This window comes from Actinia tenebrosa, unplaced genomic scaffold (assembly GCF_029948245.1).
Source record: "Actinia tenebrosa isolate PJP-AT-01 unplaced genomic scaffold, QUT_ActTen_1.0 PGA_scaffold11__36_contigs__length_13525064, whole genome shotgun sequence".
NCBI lineage: Eukaryota > Metazoa > Cnidaria > Anthozoa > Actiniaria > Actiniidae > Actinia > Actinia tenebrosa.
Window position 1 is genome coordinate 12,346,919 of NW_028292571.1, and position 20,615 is coordinate 12,367,533.

Sequence of the window (20,615 nt, forward strand, 5' to 3'; positions counted from 1 at the left end):
AAAACCATCAATAAGATTCTTCTAGAAGCCAAAACCAGCAGACTAGACCAACATGTTTTACCTATTGTTGTACCCAATACATCACACACAATACCTTACTTTGCTTTGCATGGTGCTTTAGGCCCTTTGCAGTTAACGGTCGCGTGTCTGTACTGGTGAGCATTTTTTTTTTTTATTTCAAATTGGTGATTCTTTTTAGCTACTTGTAAAGAACTGAATGAAACGATGTGTAACCAGTGTGTTACAAAATGCAGTTTTATTACGATCTCTCGAAACAGGTCGTAGAAAGTTTGTTTGCTCACCAGTAAATTTCACCCATGGGAATCAAGATATTCATTCATTTGCTCTCAGTGAATTAATCAGCACGTGATTACTGAGCTGCAAAGGGCCTATTGCACTGAGTTCGACAATCATCGTATTAAATTAACGAGAAGACAAAACCAGGCTAATCTATAATTAATCTGAAGCAAGCAATTCGCATTTCCCTCGGGAAGCTAGGATTTCTCATTTCATTTTCTTACATTTTCAATTTCTTGTATAAATTAAGTCTTTTGGAGACTAGAGCTCGAGCTTCTCAATTTTCTTTCGTTTTCTTTCTCATTTAATTAAATCAACGACACTTTACAGTCAAGTGTGAAGCATTTTTTTTTTTTTTTTTCACTGAAAAAAAGCCGGGGAGCTCGTAGACTTTTAGACCAAAATTAAAATGTTTTTTCAGACCTGATGAAATTTGAGATATAATGTACAAAAATTGACTTTAACTTTGCCTATTTTTGAGTTCTTTACTCTTGTTATTTGACTTTAAAAGAGCACTTAACTCTGGCACATTAAAATCCAAAGAAAATTCTTTTCGGCACGATCTAGTGGTCCAGAGAAATCTATATTTAGTTTAAACCCCCGGGGGGGAGGGTTACTCCCCTATATTCGCTATACGGGTACGTGCCGCCAAACAGGGTATAGTTTTCAGCAATTCTTCTCTGGAACAGGGTATATAAAATCTCGCTCTCTCCTCTCTGGAACAGGGTTTTCAGCGATCTTGCTCTGGAACAAGGTCTGAATTTCAGCGATTTTTACTCTGGAACAGGGTCAGGTTTCAGAGGGCTCAGCGGCACATCCCTACCCTAAACGGGCAAGAGTACCCCCCCCCCCCCCCCCCCGGGTTTAAACCTCAATGTCATGGTCGTCAGTTGTCATCGATAATTACCCAATTTTCAAATCCACCAACAAAATAAATAAAAAAACACGTTCAAACCGTTTAAACATGTTTGTTAATACTCACAGATTGAGTAATATTTACTTAGCATTTTGATTGATTATATTACTGAGCTACTTATAAAATGAGTTCATTTGGTTCTCAATGTTCACTTGAATCAGTTTGCCTGAGATAAACTTCCTCTCGGAAAGATACTCCAAAAATATCTAAATATCTGTGAGCTGGGAGATTTACGCCATGTTGACGCGTGGTTTAGCAGTGCTTTTTGCCAGTTTTCTAGTATTGGAGAAGATGTCTTGGAGCAATGCAGCGCCGTCACTGACCCTTACGAACAACTACATGGATTTGAAAGGTTTGAGAACTTTGTCGATTTGAAAATTCTTCTCTTCTCTTCTCTTCTCTTCTCTTATTCCTTCGTCTTTCCTTACTTGACTCACATCATTAACTTATTTTACCTGTTCCTTAGGCAACGCGCATATCAAATTCTTTGAGCCGAGAGAAAAGGTTTGGGCTGGACTTGCTAAAGGTAACTGTAACAATATTGTTCATGTTCTAATGTTTAGTATAATGTGCAAAATCCATCAGTACGTTCAAGCAGTCGTGTCATTTTGTCTAGATGGGCCATTTCCAAGAATTGAAATTAAAGGAAGAAATCCCATGAAGCAAGTTAAACCACGTAACGAATTCTAACGAATCGAACACGGGGCGTCTCCCGACGTGCGAGTTGAGAGCCGATTGCACTAGCTACCTCTACTCCACCCTTGACTCCCCACAACCAATCGCATACATGCATGTGAGCTATATAAATTTATGTGTGTTCTTGTCATCATTAGGCCATCGCTTCCCAGTATTGTATAGTGGTGATCTGATCGCTCTCAGAATGGCCTACACGTCAGGGAGTCTGCAGACACGATGGATAAGTTGTTCTACAAGCAGTTATTGTGTCACCTCCACGTGTCCTGGTGGAACGGTAAGTGGCCATCATTTATATCATCTCCACTCAAATTCCTTCGATCGTTATTGATTATTTCCTTCTGCATGTACTGCAAACAAATTTTATTTTTTGTTAGCTTCGTTTTATTGTATAACTTGGGGTGCTTTATGTTTGCTCTGTTTAGCTGAATCACCTATAAAGAAGCCCATTTTCGTAATGCAATACGGCGCCAATTTTAATTCTCTACTAATGTTAGCCTCGGTTTTGTTTAAAATATTCACGGTTTTCTTTATTTTTATTTATTCATTATTATTATTCCTTTCAAATTTTTTCATGAAATAAGAAGGAAATTGGTGTTAATTTATTGGACAAAAGAAAGTGTGCAAGGAATTCTGGTAGTTGTAGTATAGTGATGCTGTAATGTAGATGGCCTATTCATTCATATATCAAAGATATTCATCCTATGTATGGTTTTATTATTAATGTATAGATATATAAAAATATTTATCAAGAGAAAATGAACTTGAGAAGGAATATCTGGTATTCATGCTTGTAGCCATCGTAGGCACCGTTTGATGTTATTTTTAGAATCACATTTGCCATCCTTTGTTTTTTTGCACGCGCATACTCTCATACACGCGCCCTACGCTAAGTTGTTTTTTTTTGTTTTTTGTTTGTTGTGTTTGTTGTGTTTGTTGTGTTTGTTGTGTTTGTTGTGTTTGTTGTGTTTGTTGTGTTTGTTGTGTTGTTGTGTTTGTTGTGTTTGTTGTGTTTGTTGTGTTTGTTGCTGTGTGTTGTGTGTGTTGTGTTTGTTGTGTTTGTTGTGTTTGTTGATGTTTGTTGTGTTTGTGTGTGTGTTTGTTGTGTTTGTTGTGTTTGTTGTGTATTGTTGTGTTTTGTGTTTGTTGTGTTTGTGTGTTTGTTGTGTTTGTTGTGTTGTTGTGTTTGTTGTGTTTGTTGTGTTTGTTGTGTTTGTTGTGTTTGTTGTGTTTGTTGTGTTTGTTGTGTTTGTTGTGTTTGTTGTGTTTGTTGTGTTTGTTGTGTTTGTTGTGTTTGTTGTGTTTGTTGTGTTTGTTGTGTTTGTTGTGTTTGTTGTGTTTGTTGTGTTTGTTGTGTTTGTTGTGTTTGTTGTGTTTGTTGTGTTTGGTTGTGTTTGTTGTGTTTGTTGTGTTTGTGTTTGTTGTGTTTGTTGTGTTTGTTGTGTTTGTTGTGTTTGTTGTGTTTGTTGTGTTTGTTGTGTTTGTTGTGTTTGTTGTGTTTTGTGTTTTGTGTGTGTGTGTGTGTGTGTGTGGTGTGTGTGTGTTTTCTTGTTTTGTTTTTTTTACTTGTTTTTTGTTTTGTTTTTGTTTTTGATTTTTCTTGTTTTTTTTTTGTTTGTTTGTTTTTGTTTTTTTTTTGTTTGTTTGTTTGTTTGTTTGTTTGTTTTGAAACACAAGAAAACATGAACAAACAGGGTATCTTGCATTTATATATTTCGTCTCAGGTAATGCCTGCTAACAAATGGTCCACGTGCAGGAGAGAATCGTTCTACATCCGGGGAGTCAATAAAAATGATGGCGAGCCAATCCACAGTGGTGATTACGTCACACTCGCCCCACGCTACCGAGGAGCGAATTGCAGACTCCGCTGCTCCAGTTCACCATCGACGAAGTGTAACAGCGCAACGTAAGTATGAAAATAGAACACCACAGGTATCCCAATTGGTTGGGTGGATGGAAGGATGGAAGGATGGATGAATGGATGGATGGATGGATGGATGGATGGATGGATGGATGGATGGATGGATGGATGGATGGATGGATGGATGGATAATAATAATAATAATAATAGTAATAATCTTTATTTAAGCACGGTAACTCTATCAATATCAAGATAAAAAACTTAATGTTGCTCTACCTAGAGGCCGTAAAAACTATATTAACAAATGATACTTATGTAAATTATACAAATGCTACACTGATACAATAAATATACGATTGAAATAAGATAATAGGTTAATTAGATATATTTCGTAGAACTAAAACGATTAAATATTAGTTGTCATCAGTGCAAAACCTATAGCTTTTTATTTTCTTTTTAAATACTTTTAAGGATCGTTCTTCTTTTAATGACTGAGGCAGAGAATTCCAAAGCCAGGCTCCAGTAAAAGCAAAACTATTTCTGAAATAGTCAGTTCTGGCTTTTGGAATTTGTAAATTTTTAGAAGAACGCCTTAAGTTGTAATATTGAGTACCAGTCTGGCTGGAAAACATATGTTTTAAATAAGATGGGACGAAATCATTGACGATTTTGAACATCATAATGGCCTTTTGTTGCAGTCTTTGTTCATTTAAAGGTATCCATTTGAGTTCATTAAAAATTTGACTCGTTCGTACGCTTGATGGATGGATGGATGGACGGACGGACGGACGGACGGACGGACGGATGGATGGATGGATGGATGGATGGATGGATGGATGGATGGATGGATGGATGGATGGATGCATGGATGCATGGATGCATGGATGCATGGATGCATGGATGCATGGATGCATGGATGCATGGATGCATGGATGCATGGATGCATGGATGCATGGATGCATGGATGCATGGATGCATGGATGCATGGATGCATGGATGCATGGATGCATGGATGCATGGATGCATGGATGGTTTAACAAAATTAACAAACAAACTGTATTTATATTTCCAGGTGTGTTGCTGAAAACCACTTCAAGGGGAACAACGCCTTCATCTATTCATACCTCACATTCCAGATATTTTCTCGTAATGCTGTAGACGGTAAGGGATCTGTCCAGTACGGCGACACCGTTGCCTTTAGATACCCCTATTACACCGGTAGTTATTGGCTTTATTACTCTGGAGGATATTTCTATGCCAAGTCGGTCAGTTATAACGGCAAAACCTCGTGTGCTCGAGAAAATTATCCCACGGGATTTCAACTTTTTAAACCTTTGTGAACAAAGATATAGTTAAAATGTACCCAAATCTACTGTTTTGGGTTTACCATCTCACTAAGAACGAGGTCGCTTCCATAAGACTTATAGAAAAATACATTAAGCATTTCAATTTTATTCATTTGTGTTAACTTTAACATGATTATAATAAATGGTTTGCTAATTATGTCCTCATAATGTTGTAAAGGTTTTACTTTTTCTTTTCTTACCTTTTTTTTTCTTTTTTTTTTTTTTTTTTTTTTTTTTTTCTTTTTTCTTTATCTGTTTCTTTATCCATTTATTTCATTTTTTATTTTATAAAATTTTATTGCACCGTTTACACACGTCACAGGTTTTTGTTCGTATAAGGTATGAGATTATCTTAGATTTTGTCACCAAATATCTCCAAAACTAAAAGCCATATCACAGAAATTAAGGGACTGTCTGTCTGCATATATGCTAAAAAATATATTTGTGTATAGAAATTGACACTACAGACCCCCAGTATCGAGCATTTGAACAGGTCTCTGAGGGGGGAAGGGGTATGTACCGGTACCCACCACCTTAATTCATAAAATCAGGTCCCTATTTTGGACCATTATTTTGATCTCACCCCTAAATAGAACTTCTTAATCGATACCCTTAAAAAAACACTGGACTGAGTCAGCAAGTCTAGCTCCTGAAATAGTAGAAGTAAATTGGAATAAGTTGCGGGTTATTTTTAATTTTTGCAGGAGAAAAACCTTTGACTAACAAACCCTTACTGAGTCACTTATCAAGACGCACGTGTAATAATTTACAAACACCCCCTCCCCCTCCCCCTCTCTACATCTAGCTTTCCCAATCTTTTACCCTATCGATGCGATTTAACGTCAATATCCAGCTGATCATAGTGGCTTAGAAACGACGTCTGCACTGCAAAACTATAGAGTAAAAATTGACCAGCTAAAAATCAAAACATGTTCGATGCAATGAAAATATTGATGGTTTTCACGGCGGCCATGTTGGAGGAACTTAACAAAAGAATTGTCAATGAATTCTTTTGTTATATCCTCCAACATGGCCGCCGTGTCTTTTGTTATTTCATTCTCTTGGGAATGGTTGAAAACCATCAATAGAACTCATGGCCGGGATTATTGTGTCACGGTTATCACGCATGAGCTAGCGACATTATTTTTGATGGCCTGGATAGCAGCAGTAAGGGGGACTCGCGGTCAATGTCAAAGATTTACGGGTTTTACAGGCGGTCTAAGGAACGGGTCGGCAGCGGGAATAAGCCGCGCGACAAGTCCTTACTGCTGCTGTGTTGGGAATCAAAGATTAGAAGAGTGTATGGATTGTCCGCGCCTCGACAACCATGTTTCGACTACCTTTTCTACTGGTAGGCACAAAGTAGTATTTTTTGTGTCCTCTGCGCTGGTAGCAAGCACCAGAAATGTCCATAGGGAAGTAGGTGGAGGCGAAATGCCTCTCCATGGTAGCTGGGGCCCCAAGAAATGCTATTTCAAAAGTGTCTCAGAATGTTGACAATAAGGTTAAATCTTTGTTAAGACACCACGGAAACTATTTCAAAAGTGTCTTAGAATGTTGACAATAAGGTTAAATCTTTGTTAAGACACCACGGAAACTATTTCAAAAGTGTCTTAGAATGTTGACAATAAGGTTAAATCTTTGTTAAGACACCACGGAAACTATTTCAAAAGTGTCTTAGAATGTTGACAATAAGGTTAAATCTTTGTTAAGACACCACGGAAACTATTTCAAAAGTGTCTTAGAATGTTGACAATAAGGTTAAATCTTTGTTAAGACACCACGGAAACTATTTCAAAAGTGTCTCAGAATGTTGACAATAAGGTTAAATCTTTGTTAAGACACCAAGAAATGCTATTTCAAAAGTGTCTTAGAATGTTGACAATAAGGTTAAATCTTTGTTAAGGATGTAAATGGAGGCTAAGATACTGTTATATGGGGATTTGAGACTCTTTGCGCAAACCCTACTTTACTATTTCGAATCCTGCAAGCGCCCTTTAAAAGGGGTCCTTATTTTTATTTATTATTATTCATTATTCTTAATAATAATAAATAAAAATAAGAATGGGATTTGAGACTCTTTGCACAAACCCTACTTTACTATTTTAAGCCGCCTACTAACCATTACGGGCTTTCCAGGCATCCTTAACAAAGATTTAACCTTATTGTCAACATTCTGAGACACTCTTTGGAATAGTTTCCAGGCATCCTTAACAAAGATTTAACCTTATTGTTAACATTCCCAAAAAGATGTCGATCCATATTTCCGAAAGATGTCGATCTTGGTTTGTGCAAAGAGTTCGAAAATACATCTTATTTTTCTTGTTGTTTGTAACAATACCTAACAAAACAACAAGAATAATAGGAACCCCTTTAGAAGGGCCTTGCAGCCGCGATAAATACAAGAAAAGGCTTAGCGAACTTAGAGTGGAGGCGATTCACCTCCCTTCTTATTCACAGCCTTAGAAGAGTGTATGGATTGTCAGTGCCTTTTTCTGTGTCCCAAAAGAGTGTATGCGTGTTCCCAAAAGATGGGAGAGGAACGATCCGTTCCCCTATCGACGCCGTGGTAGTTGTGGCAAAGTCGCTACGTAGCCCGGTAGGCGAATTCCTCGTATTGTCTTTTGCGCTCGGTAGAGACCTTCCAAGATTTCCAAAAGTATTTGTATTGTCCGCCGTTTTCCCAGCATGTATGCAGCTATACCCGTAGCTATGTACAAATACATGCTATATCTGTGGACAAACAGGTATCTACCATATGGATCCATAGTGTTTGTCCATGGAATACCCTATGGATCCATAGGTGTCTAGACACAAAAAACGTGTGGTTGTAGATATATATGGCCACACCCAAGATACTATCCGAAGAGGAGATCGCAGACCTTTTGGAAGACCGAAAGAATGGTATGGGGCTGCAGAAGGTAGCTAGGAAATACGGTATAGGAATACCCAAAATACGCAGGATAGAAAAAGAAAATGGCGTAGAGGTTGCAATACCCGAAAAGCCACCAACCACGGATCTGCAGAAACATTTCCTGGAAGTGCAGGATTCTTTTGCTATTGTCCTCGACGACCTACGGAAAGCAAAAGAAGAATTGCTGCTGCGAATAGGCGATCTGGAGAAACAGCTGCCAACCAGCGATTTGGAAAGCCTATCCAGCGAGGCAGAGGATTTGTCCGAAGAAGTAGAGGAGATATCCACGAAAATAGACTGGCAAATAGCTGGGAATGTGCTATTCGCCGTCTTGGGTATTGGAGCGCTTGTCTGGGCCGCCAGACAAGAACCCAAAGTTGTATACAAATATATTCCACACGAACCAAAGCCTAGGGAGCCACCAAAGGGAAGGATTCCAGAGATGGAGTAGCCGATAGATGTTGCGCAAAGAGTCCAAAAAAAAGGTTTTCGTGTTGTTGTTAGGCACCAACAAAACAACACGAAATACGAAGACCTACTTTGGAAGGCCCTTGTAGAAAGGTAGGGGTTGCGCAAACCTACTTTGCAATGTCCTACGTGGACACGTGCACCAATCTATCCTTTCTTTTGTTTGCGGTGGTCTTTTCCCTGCCTATTTTGCAGTACAAAGGCGGCGGAGATGTCCAGTCTATTTTTTTGCGGGTATTCCATGGACAAACACTATGGATCCATATGGTAGATACCTGTTTGTCCACAGATATAGCATGTATTTGTACATAGCTACGGGTATAGCTGCATACATGCTGGGAAAACGGCGGACAATACAAATACTTTTGGAAATCTTGGAAGGTCTCTACCGAGCGCAAAAGACAATACGAGGAATTCGCCTACCGGGCTACGTAGCGACTTTGCCACAACTACCACGGCGTCGATAGGGGAACGGATCGTTCCTCTCCCATCTTTTGGGAACACGCATACACTCTTTTGGGACACAGAAAAAGGCACTGACAATCCATACACTCTTCTAAGGCTGTGAATAAGAAGGGAGGTGAATCGCCTCCACTCTAAGTTCGCTAAGCCTTTTCTTGTATTTATCGCGGCTGCAAGGCCCTTCTAAAGGGGTTCCTATTATTCTTGTTGTTTTGTTAGGTATTGTTACAAACAACAAGAAAAATAAGATGTATTTTCGAACTCTTTGCACAAACCAAGATCGACATCTTTCGGAAATATGGATCGACATCTTTTTGGGAATGTTAACAATAAGGTTAAATCTTTGTTAAGGATGCCTGGAAACTATTCCAAAGAGTGTCTCAGAATGTTGACAATAAGGTTAAATCTTTGTTAAGGATGCCTGGAAAGCCCGTAATGGTTAGTAGGCGGCTTAAAATAGTAAAGTAGGGTTTGTGCAAAGAGTCTCAAATCCCATTCTTATTTTTATTTATTATTATTAAGAATAATGAATAATAATAAATAAAAATAAGGACCCCTTTTAAAGGGCGCTTGCAGGATTCGAAATAGTAAAGTAGGGTTTGCGCAAAGAGTCTCAAATCCCCATATAACAGTATCTTAGCCTCCATTTACATCCTTAACAAAGATTTAACCTTATTGTCAACATTCTAAGACACTTTTGAAATAGCATTTCTTGGTGTCTTAACAAAGATTTAACCTTATTGTCAACATTCTGAGACACTTTTGAAATAGTTTCCGTGGTGTCTTAACAAAGATTTAACCTTATTGTCAACATTCTAAGACACTTTTGAAATAGTTTCCGTGGTGTCTTAACAAAGATTTAACCTTATTGTCAACATTCTAAGACACTTTTGAAATAGTTTCCGTGGTGTCTTAACAAAGATTTAACCTTATTGTCAACATTCTAAGACACTTTTGAAATAGTTTCCGTGGTGTCTTAACAAAGATTTAACCTTATTGTCAACATTCTAAGACACTTTTGAAATAGTTTCCGTGGTGTCTTAACAAAGATTTAACCTTATTGTCAACATTCTGAGACACTTTTGAAATAGCATTTCTTGGGGCCCCAGCTACCATGGAGAGGCATTTCGCCTCCACCTACTTCCCTATGGACATTTCTGGTGCTTGCTACCAGCGCAGAGGACACAAAAAATACTACTTTGTGCCTACCAGTAGAAAAGGTAGTCGAAACATGGTTGTCGAGGCGCGGACAATCCATACACTCTTCTAATTTCCACGCTTAGCTGCGCGTCTGAGACTACGAAAAGGTACGCGTTTATCTTAGTAGTGTCGCTGGCATGTTTGGTGCGCTTGATCTCTAACGTAATGCCGTCCTGGGTATTTACCAGGCGTAAACCCTGACCATGTAGGTCTTCGTCGTTCGTTGTGCGCATGTCGATCCACAGCGCATACTTATCCTTAAAGAATTCCTTTGGGCCAATTTGGTCGCCAAACTTACGCGCGACTTCCCGGTACATGTCCTCGGGCTTTATCCCTTGTGAGTAAACCTTATTAGGCACTCCGTTAATGCTAACGCCTACGTTAGTGATGTTAGGATTAAAGAACGCCTCAGAGTCACGCAATCCTGCCGTGTATGTCTTTGCGAACAGCAACATTATCCCTGTGAGGCTGCGCCTGGGAAGGTTAATGCTTTGGTTGATGACCTCTTCGACGTTGTTTGTAAAGCTGAACGTCTTGTACATCACGACGTGATCGTAAAGGAAAGCCTTCCCGGCGCTGTATTCCATACCGGCGCTACGTGCTAAATCTTCGCTGTATACCGTTTCGTACTGCAGCTCTAAGTTAGTAACGGAGTATGGGTGGACGGCCATAAAAGAGAAAAGGGAAGAGTTTGCTAAGCAGTGGGCAACCATCAAAGAACTAAGAATGACAGGGTAAGCAACCTCGTAGAACAGCATGTCTATTCCTACCAATGCTCCCGGGCGTGTGTTTTCGTTTAAGACAAACAGGTCCTTCTTACCAGACGCCCTGATAGGATTGCGCCCCTTTTCTATCATCCACTCGCCGTCTAAATACTTTATGAACGTTAGCTCCAACCGGTAGTTACCTTCGGGTATTAAGTTAATTATTCTTTCAGCCCTTTCTTCTGTCATCGTCTCGTCCGTATCTCCCTCCATAAATGTTGTGAAGGCAAAGTCAGCATCCAGGCGATCCAACACCTGAGTTCGCAGTCGGCGCACAGTTTTATTTCGAATGCTTGTGATGGTGTCCATCTATATGTAAAGGATATTTTAACCTCCGTTTGCGGTTCGACAACTAGCAGCAGTAAGGACTTGTCGCGCGGCTTATTCCCGCTGCCGACCCGTTCCTTAGACCGCCTGTAAAACCCGTAAATCTTTGACATTGACCGCGAGTCCCCCTTACTGCTGCTTGGATATCCGTGAGTTCAAGCGGAAAAGTGACACCTCGTTTTTCAAAGTTATCGATTCGGATTGGATAGGAGTTTTTCTTAGATCCGTGCTTGATATATTATATAATTGCTGCCTCTAAATATTATGAAATCTTTTTAAGAAGATGGAATGAAAATTATTTGCCAGCTTCTGCCAGTTATAGCTGTTTTATTTGATTCAAGATATAAATTCAATAAGGCCTAGGGCAAACGTCGAACTTTCCATGCACCGAACTCATTAAAAACAATGGATATCAGGTGATAATGAGGCGGCATTCTTTAATGTAATTAAATTCGGTGCATGGAAAGTTTGACGTTTGCCCTAGGCCTAAAATAGGGCTTTAAACAACAGCAGACAGAGCGACGAGAGAAAGTTAGGCAACAGGTGGACAGACAGACAACTGCACCAAACTGACGTCTTTTTTTTTTTTTTTTTTTTCCTTTCTTTCTTCCTTTCTCCCTTTCCTTCTTACTCTCTTTCTTTCTTTCTTTGGTTTTTCTTTCTTTCTTTCTTTCTCTTTTATACGTTTTTATGCATTAAAAACACTGATTATGTAATAGCTGTGATTTCGTACCTATGCGGTTTGGCTTCTAATAGGACACTGAGACAAACACACAGAATTTTCTTGCTGAATACTGAAGTAGAAGAGCCAAAACTGGACTGACAGCTGTTTCCTCATCTGCTATAAATGGCTACAAGAGTTAGCTTTTCTTAATATATCAGACAGCGTATTTGTTATTTCAGCTCCCAGTTTCGAACTTTTTCGTGTCTAGTATTGAGTTAACGTCATTATGGATAGAGATGTTGAATTTTCATGGATTGACACTTACTCATGTTTGCCTATCGATCAGACAGCTGACAAGAAAAAATCAAATACAAGCTTAATTGATTATTCAGTTTTAATGTTGTTATCCAAGAATATTATAGAGTTGTGATTTTGCTTCCAGCTCGAAAAAGAAAGTTACATAATTATTAAGTAATTACTAACAGAACAGTTAGAGTGATTTTACTTCGAAGTCATTAAATCCTTGAAATAGATATTTGACTATTAACACGTTTTATTAGACCCTAATTCCATTGTTTTCTTTTGTCGGTCTATTTGACTATTACACATTGACTCACGGGTTAAAAGCCTTTACTCTAGTAAAACAACCTCGTAATTTCCATTGTTTTCTTTTGTGTCTATTTGACTAATACACGTTGACTAGTAATTTAATTAATTTCACGGGTTAATATTAGCGTAATAATCATCAATACAAACTAATACGAGTTATTACTCATTAGACATCGAAGTAATAAAATACAGTCAATAAACTTTCACTGCAATACTAAGTTGTCTCACTGATAACCGCTATTACACAATAATATGCGTCAATAGAAGTTAATAGCTAAATTTTGTTTCACGGGTTTATGAAAATCACTCTAGATGCCCACACCCTAGTAGACACTAACTGCATTGTTTTTCTGTTGTTTTACATTGACTACAAATGTCTACAAATTGCACCACAAGAGCCATTATTGGTTAGCATTTGAATTTTACCAAATAGGTTGCTATCAATAGACGTCACTTCCGGTAATAGCTCTTTTTTGATGGCTTGTAGAATCCTGGAGGTTGTTTTGATCTCTTGTTTTCTGGTTTGATGTCGTGAAAATAGTCAAATACAATAGTTTGAGGACTTATTTTGATATGTTTTGACTTAGCATCCTCTAGTTGCCCCCCAGTTAACCGCTTGTTTGCCCTCCAGTCAACTCCAAAACGTCACGTGATTGATAGTAAGCAATTCATATATCCACGCAATATTCTATTATTAAAGAGGAAATCTCAAAAATCCAAATTGAAACTTACTTTTTAGTTTTTCATAACTCCAGCGGTGAAACCTAAATTGGCACATGTAATAGCTTCACGAAATACTACCTGACAGTTTATAAGTTTAATTTTGGTCCTCTTTCCAGTACGATATGTCTATTGTACACTCTATATCAGGGGTGGATCCAGGAATTTGTTCAGGGAGGGGTGCTGCGCACAAAATTAACCCAGGGAGGGGTGCACCCCTTAGAATCAAAGGGAAAAAAACATTATTTTGTATTTGTTATCTTAGAAGTAGGGGCACAAAGTCGAACCAGGGAGGAGTGAGCATCCCCTGCACCCCTCCCCTGGATCCGCCACTGTATTTCTGATATTGCTTTACATCAAACATACAACTGTTTGGAGTTGAGTGGTGGAGGGAGGGGGGGAGGGGGGAGTTAAAAGCACAGATATTAGCGGGATCGGAGCTACTCTGTTCTTAAATAATTTGAAATTTTCATTAAATTTTATAGAGGTACGATTCTCCTTCTTTTTGGCTTCAAATTTTGGCCAATTATCAGATTACCAAAGTGACTCTAAATTTCCAAAAACACAAACACACGCGCAAAGGGAAACCCTATCCCTTCTCCCACCCCTCCCCTCCTACCAAAACTGTTCAGTAAGCTGATGGAGATGGCAATGGTAACACGTTATTAGTGGAGTCACGTTGCGTAAGAGATGAGCTAGTGAATAATTGATTTGCTACATTAAACTTAATCCACTTACTTATTTACTGTATCTACAAGTAACAAGAAAAATCTCGCTAAAGAAATAAATATTAGTTAAAGATGTCGCTGAAACACTATATTTTTATTAATATGATCAATCTATTTAGAAACACAGGAATTATACTTTGAAATGAGAATACTAATAACATAAATGCAGCTTACTTGGATGAATTGGCCACATTGTAGAGACTTTGAGGGACTCTAGAGAACTTGTTAGAGACATAGAAATCCAGCCTTGTTTCGCCTTGAGAAAGCCGTTTACAAGATGATTGGGAAGAAGTGTTTGATTTTCTTCGTACTGCTAGTTTTCCTGGAGACAGCTCTGAAGATCGAAGCAGCTGCGAGTGTTAGTGTTGCAAACAACTACTTGAATCTACGAGGTAAGGCAATACTGGGGTGGAAGCTCTTCTTAGTTCTTTCATATTTTCTTTCTATATTTTTATATCTTTCGTTCCAATCTTCTTCTTCTTCTTCTTCTTCTTCTTCTTCTTCTTCTTCTTCTTCTTCTTCTTCTTCTTCTTCTTCTTCTCTCTCTCTCTCTCTCTCTTAATTCGTTCGTTTATCACTTCGATCGCTCTTGTGCTTCCTCCTTTTTTGTACTTTACTTCCCCTTTCTTCCCCTCTTCTTTTTTTCTCTTTCTTTTTGATTTTTCCTTTCATCTCTTTCTCTATCTTTCTCTATCTTTACTTATTTCAATTTTCTGTCTCTCTCTTCATACCATATCTTATCTTATCATATCCTATACTTTCTTTTTGTTCTTTCCTTACCTTTCTCTCTGTTATTCTTTCTTGAATGAACATGTTTGAATGATATTCAAGATTTATTATTTTTATGGTAACATTTCTAATTTAAGAGGAATTTTTTTTCAATACTGAGTAATAATGGCAAAAAGCGCCAAAAATTAGACCTTCGTATGAGTTTTGATCCCAATTTTCATTTTGTGTTAACACTCAAAACCTTTTGTTAACAGTTAGAAACTGATGTACTATGATAAAATGCCTGTTTGAAGCGGTATTTTCAATCGTACAAAGATGTTTTGTTGCATTTGTGTTAGAATGTTGCTTTGTCAGGCTTTTTTTATAGAAAATGTATGGGAAATAAGCAAATGAAGGCCTAAACCTCATTTTCGAATAAAATTTTTGCTTTGTGTTAACACTTTGATTCCACATTCATCGGTCATCTCCACATCCAAACAAGTTAAACTTTCTGAATAGCAAGATTTTAGCCTTGTACAACAGCATTTCTTCAAGAAAATAGTTTTTGGCGCTCACTGCTTGAATACGAAAAGAATTCTCTCTTAATGCAAACAATGACTGAGATCAATATGGACTGAGAATGGATTCTTTTGCCAAGCAACTCTTTAACATTATCATCTTAGTTCTTCAAAAGTCCTTTTCACAGTTCCCTGCGCCATCTTGAAAGGTAGCCGTGCCTTTGCATCGAAGCGAGACGAACGGTGAGTTTGCAATGAGAGAGACATGTGAATAACTGTCCAAGGTGTTAAAATATATAAAGGTCTTTATCACTGCAAGCTCACCGCTCGTCTCCCTTCGATGCAAAGGCACGACTACCTTTCAAGATGGCACAGGGAACTGTGAAAAGGACTATTGATATATAATGTGTTGTATATTGTTGCTAGGAAACGCCCATATCCAGTTTTTAGAGCCGCAAGAGCGAGTTTGGGCTGGTCTTTCCAACGGTAAATCTGTTATAATATCCACCCCTATAAATTGTGCTTGCAAACACGCCTAGATTTCAAAACTGATACACATTATTCAGTAGCAGAGGTCTTGGCAGTCATATTGGTCCATGACAAAAATGATTTTTAAAATGAGCGTTCTTCTATAAGCATCCGCATTTTAGATTCAATCAATAGACCAGTTCGAGTTCCAAATAATTACCGCTGTGTTTCTTGATTACAGACTCATTTACACATCATTAGCCTTGTATCAGTGACTAAATATTCACAAATACCAACGGCAAAATAAATAATGCACAACTTCAACAATACAATGAACACTTTGAAATTTCACGGACCTTCACTGGAACACATAGATATTATTATATATTCTGCACAAAATTGAGGCAAACCATGAGCAACATGGAGTATTTTATCAAAAACCTTGCTTCGCCTCATTCAGTCATTGTCAAAACCTACATCTTGCTTCCCTAAACCCTTCACCTTCGAAGTACACTATGCATACAGTGTCACGAGTTGTCTAAAATCTGATATGACGAGTAAGTAAGCTTTATTAAGGAATATCAATGCAGGTATTTAAAAAAATCCTATCTTTTTCTAGCGAGAATATCGATAACATAAGAAATCATTAGATATGAAAACTCGCAAAACAAGCATTAGAAAACCAATCTCTTTTTCTAGCAAGAATATAAATCACAAACTGAACACCAAAACAGGCATTAGAAACTAGCAAGAATCCCGCTGGGGGGGGGGGGGGGGGGGGGTACCTGAGTCCTGTCCGCGTGGGCATAAGAACTAATAATTTTCAACCCCTGCAAGAGGTACCAATAGACCTTATTCGTTGTGTGACAATGTTTTCCCAATTCAGCGTGACAAACCTCTGGGGGAATGAAGAGCTATTGTTTTAAAACTCGTCGGGATATCATCGTTATTCCTTTCGTATCCTTTGAGATACTCATTAATTTTTCGAAGAGTAAAAACAAAAGAAAATGAATCATCTGGAGGTTCGTCACGCTGAATTGGGAAACCATTGTCACACCACGAATAAGGTCTATTACCTATGATCTTAATGACAGAGATATCTCGAAATAAACATCCAGTAAAAGTACAAAAAAAAAAAAAAAAAGTCAGATGTCATCATATACAAATCTTCCAAAGAGGAACTGGCTTAGTCTCCCTCGCTGCCGCAAGAAAGCGTCGCGTATAAACGACACTATAATAGCAGCTGCGAGGGAGATTTAGATTTTAGATTTGTGTCACCCTAAGAGGTACTAAATTGCAGATCTTGAACCCTAAGAGGTACGACAAGCATCCCCGCCTTTCTATATATAGGACTGCCACCCTCTCCCCTCTCACGTCTCCCCTCTCCCCAAGAATATAGAACACATAAACTGAACACCGAAATGACTCCATTACAAACTCCTTAATCGATAATCTTCTTAATTCGTGGATTAGGTCGTCGTTATCCTGTTATTCACAGCGGTGACCGTATCGCTCTACGAGTGATGTACAGTAGCTACTCGACCAGGTGGATAAGATGCTACTCAAGCTACTGCTATTATTCATCATGTCCTGGAGACAAGGTATTGTCATTTCAAATTTTATGAATACTTTAAGCGTTCAATTTTTCAAAAAACAACTCTATGAAAAACTGTTAACTTGCTGGTTGACCACTTTAAATAGCGGTCCCGTCTCTCCATACTTCATCGTTACTTAACCTACATCGGAGGGACGTAAAAGAACCACTGTTGACGTAAAGAAAACCCTGGCAGTGACCACCCTCAGTGCCTACACCAACCCGATAGCAATCTGACCTTTACAACTCATGTAAAGCGCCTTTGATTATATCTATATAGAAATGGGGCTATATAAATCATTATCATTTATTTTATCATTTGTATAATATGACTTCAGGAACTTAAAGTGGAGACACGTATTTCTTGTCCGTTGGTTTAAGCAAAGGGAGGTTTTTCTATAGATAGACTAGAGTTTGAAATATCTTGACTCTTTTTCAGATAATGCCCTCCACCAAATGGTCCTCCTGTACGTATGAGCAGTTCTACATCCGGGGAGTCAACAAGAATGACGGACAGACGATCCTCAGCGGAGATTACGTCACACTTGCGCCGTACAAGAGAGGAGCCACTTGTCGTCTCAGGTGCTTTTCTTCTACCTCGACCAAATGCAACTCGGCCACGTAAGTTTATTTTTTACTTATTGCAATAAAGTCAGTCACCAAAAACGCCAAGAATAGAGACGTTTAGCACGGCACGGCACTACCTCAAAATGTATAGTCAGGTGTTTCCAGTCAAACGTTTGACGTTTAGCAAGGCATCATAGCGAAGTTGTTGCTTGAAGAGCCGCCATATTGAACGCCATTGATGCCGAGTGTTTCTCCATGCCCAGGGGAAGGGGGGGGGGGGGGGGGGGACTCTCTTGAAAAGTGGGTAGGGGGGCTCGACGGACGAGCATAAATTAACTGAGATGCTGATTTCAGACCCTAAAAGGTACGACCACATTTAAAATGACAACGTTTCCAACCATTATATTCTTGTATGACTTTTGACATTTTTCAAAACGAACAAATCTGACCCTAAAAGGTACGAAGTCAGCCGGAGACCCTAAAAGGTACGCGAGGTCTCATTTTCGACCCTAAAAGGTCCGTCGAGCCCCCCTACCCACTTTTCAAGAGAGTCCCCCCCCCCCCATTTCTCCATGTCCCCCCCCCCCCCCCCCCCCGTTTCTCCATGTTTGCGGGCTTGTCTTTGGGCCTTATCCCTAGTGATAAACCCTGTACTAAAGGTCTCTCATAGTGCATTCGCCTCTAACCTCTGCCATAAGCAGATTTTGGGGTGCCCTAAGGGCCCTAATTATGGGGACGATTCCCACTGACTTGGATTCACTTACACGTGTGAAGGGACACAGGTAGCCCATTGTGAATCAGATTTCGTCTCTTAATGATTTCAACAATCTTTTTTTCTAGGTGCGTCAGCGAAAGCTACTTCAAGGGGAACAACGCGTTCGTCTACTCGTTTCTGACCTTCCAGATCTTCTCTCGTAACAGCGTAGACGGGCAAGACCCGATACAGTACGGCGACACTGTAGGCTTCCGCTACCCGTACTATAACCCTAGTTACTGGCTGTACTTTAGCGGGTCCTACCTCTATGCCCGATCGTGCAGCTCTAACACTAAAACTTCTTGCGCTTATAAAGGCAATTTGTTTGGCTTCCAGATTTTCAAACCTTTGTAAAATCAACCCTTGTGAAACTTCACTCAATATGCGAGGAATTAATTTGTTACCCATAAACTTAAGTAAGAATGAAATGTAATTAATCTATTAATTAATATCCATTAAAATTAAGTCTATTGATTTTAAAAATTGTTTATATTTGTCGATAAGGAATTTCATTATAATAATTGACATAAAAGAACAATATTAACGGCTTCTCGATATACAAAAATAAAAGATTAAAAAATTAAAAAAATCTATAAAAAATCGGTAGGAAATCTAAAATTTCACACCACCAGTGAGCGAAAACCAGAGCTGGTGAATTGTTTCAGATTTCTGATCAGCTACGTTTTTTTAGATAGGTATATACACAGAGCCCTGAAGATTACATGGTTGGTTGTAATACTTATACGCGCATGCGCATACTTGGTGTACATATTTTAAATTTTTCCTCTTCTAAATACACCCTGTCAGGTACCTTGGGTAATTATTTTAAAAAAGATATTCAGTTTTTACCTCTAGCTGATTCTTGAATGTCTTTTTCAAAATACATTCCACATGGAAAGAAGTATCCATGACTGCTTAGTCTTCATAGCACTGATGGAGAGAGGGGGTAAAGTGCGCACAGTCGGCTTCCATTGATAGCAGTTGAACTTCAAATGAAGGAACTACCGACGTTAAATATAGATACTTTACTTTTTTCCAATGACACTGGGTTTGCTGGTCATACCAAGGGATTAATCATCTATGGTTTAGGGGCCGACTAGCATTTCTCTTAGGCTTTGGCCGAGCTTCCTGATCAGTCTGTAATTCCTCCCGGGATAGCGGTGTTGGGGCCGAAATCTCCAGCGTAGCCGTAAGTCCATTCGACGGTTCAGCACTTGATGTCTGGAAGTATGGTCCTGGTTAACCAACCATGCAACATCAAAACAAATTATGTGATCTTTAAAACACGAGTGTCCCTAGCAGATGACCTATATTAATAAATAAGACTGGAGGAAGAGGAATCCTTGTTGCCACTAGTAGTTCTTGTTGTATAGAATGGTCTGAACCCAGGTGAATGAATGTTTATTGAAGTAACAATATTTGTATTATGATCATCCGGGTGGATGTGGTCCTAAGAAGGACTGTTTGATTGGACTGATGTTTCGACAACCTGAGCGGAAGTCATCTTCAGAGTCAAGTGAAGAATAAAGTCTTGGTCATATTCATACTGCCACGATATTCACTTATAGTTCTTGATTGCGGACTGTACTTCAGTCCCATTAAGCCTAGGTGATTGACCATATTTTCATTTTAAGTCAAAACAAACTCCTGCCAAAGTGTTTTAGGCTCATGCATGTAATACTGACATAACAAATTAGGGATTTAATTAATTAATCATTAATTTTTTATAAATTTTGAAACTTTGAAAGACGTTATTGCACAATATTTTGGAAAACGACTTTTTCTGATAGGAATCCCTCAGAGGAATTGAAGTGAAAGATGCAAGGCAATGTAAGCCGCGGACCTAACATCATGGTGGTTGAGCTGTGTTTCACTGCATATTTGCAAACGTTTTTGTTTTTGTTTTTTCTGTTTTTGTTTTTGTTTTTTGTTTTTTTGTTTTTTTGTTTGTTTTTGTTTTTTTGTTTTTTTGTTTTTTTTTTTGTTGTTTTTGTTTAACTAAATTGTCTATCTAGTGATATTTTCATTTTAATTTGT

General features: G+C 38.6%; 2 protein-coding genes across 3 annotated transcripts; both read left to right on the forward strand.

The window, feature by feature from the left end:
* Positions 1–1,359: 1,359 nt before the first annotated feature.
* Positions 1,360–5,281, forward strand: LOC116302907 (uncharacterized). The gene is made up of 5 exons (XM_089027783.1): positions 1,360–1,565; positions 1,680–1,739; positions 2,047–2,183; positions 3,631–3,812; positions 4,840–5,281. Exons 1-5 carry the CDS (start codon positions 1,451–1,453, stop codon positions 5,105–5,107), a joined length of 762 nt encoding a protein of 253 aa, XP_088883909.1. The 5' UTR covers positions 1,360–1,450; the 3' UTR covers positions 5,108–5,281.
* Positions 5,282–14,145: 8,864 nt separating this feature from the next.
* LOC116302906 (uncharacterized) lies at positions 14,146–19,061 on the forward strand. Of its 2 annotated transcripts, XM_089027322.1 has the most exons (5): positions 14,147–14,361; positions 15,622–15,681; positions 17,137–17,264; positions 17,697–17,878; positions 18,665–19,061. In XM_089027322.1, the coding sequence occupies exons 1-5, from the start codon at positions 14,247–14,249 to the stop codon at positions 18,930–18,932; spliced, it is 753 nt and encodes a 250-aa protein (XP_088883448.1). In that variant the 5' UTR covers positions 14,147–14,246; the 3' UTR covers positions 18,933–19,061. The 2 variants fall into 2 exon arrangements, with proteins under 2 accessions (XP_088883449.1, XP_088883448.1); XM_089027323.1 differs by lacking the exon at positions 15,622–15,681 and having other exon boundaries at positions 14,146–14,361.
* Positions 19,062–20,615: the final 1,554 nt, after the last annotated feature.

Coding starts and splice junctions, on each gene's coding strand:
- LOC116302907 (XM_089027783.1), top strand. CDS start 1,451: ATGTTGACGCGTGGTTTAGCAGTGCTTTTTGCCAGTTTTCTAGTATTG. Junction 2,184..3,630: donor CCACGTGTCCTGGTGGAACG/GTAAGTGGCCAT, acceptor ATTTCGTCTCAG/GTAATGCCTGCTAACAAATG. Junction 3,813..4,839: donor ACGAAGTGTAACAGCGCAAC/GTAAGTATGAAA, acceptor TTATATTTCCAG/GTGTGTTGCTGAAAACCACT.
- LOC116302906 (XM_089027322.1), top strand. CDS start 14,247: ATGATTGGGAAGAAGTGTTTGATTTTCTTCGTACTGCTAGTTTTCCTG. Junction 17,265..17,696: donor CATCATGTCCTGGAGACAAG/GTATTGTCATTT, acceptor ACTCTTTTTCAG/ATAATGCCCTCCACCAAATG. Junction 17,879..18,664: donor ACCAAATGCAACTCGGCCAC/GTAAGTTTATTT, acceptor CTTTTTTTCTAG/GTGCGTCAGCGAAAGCTACT.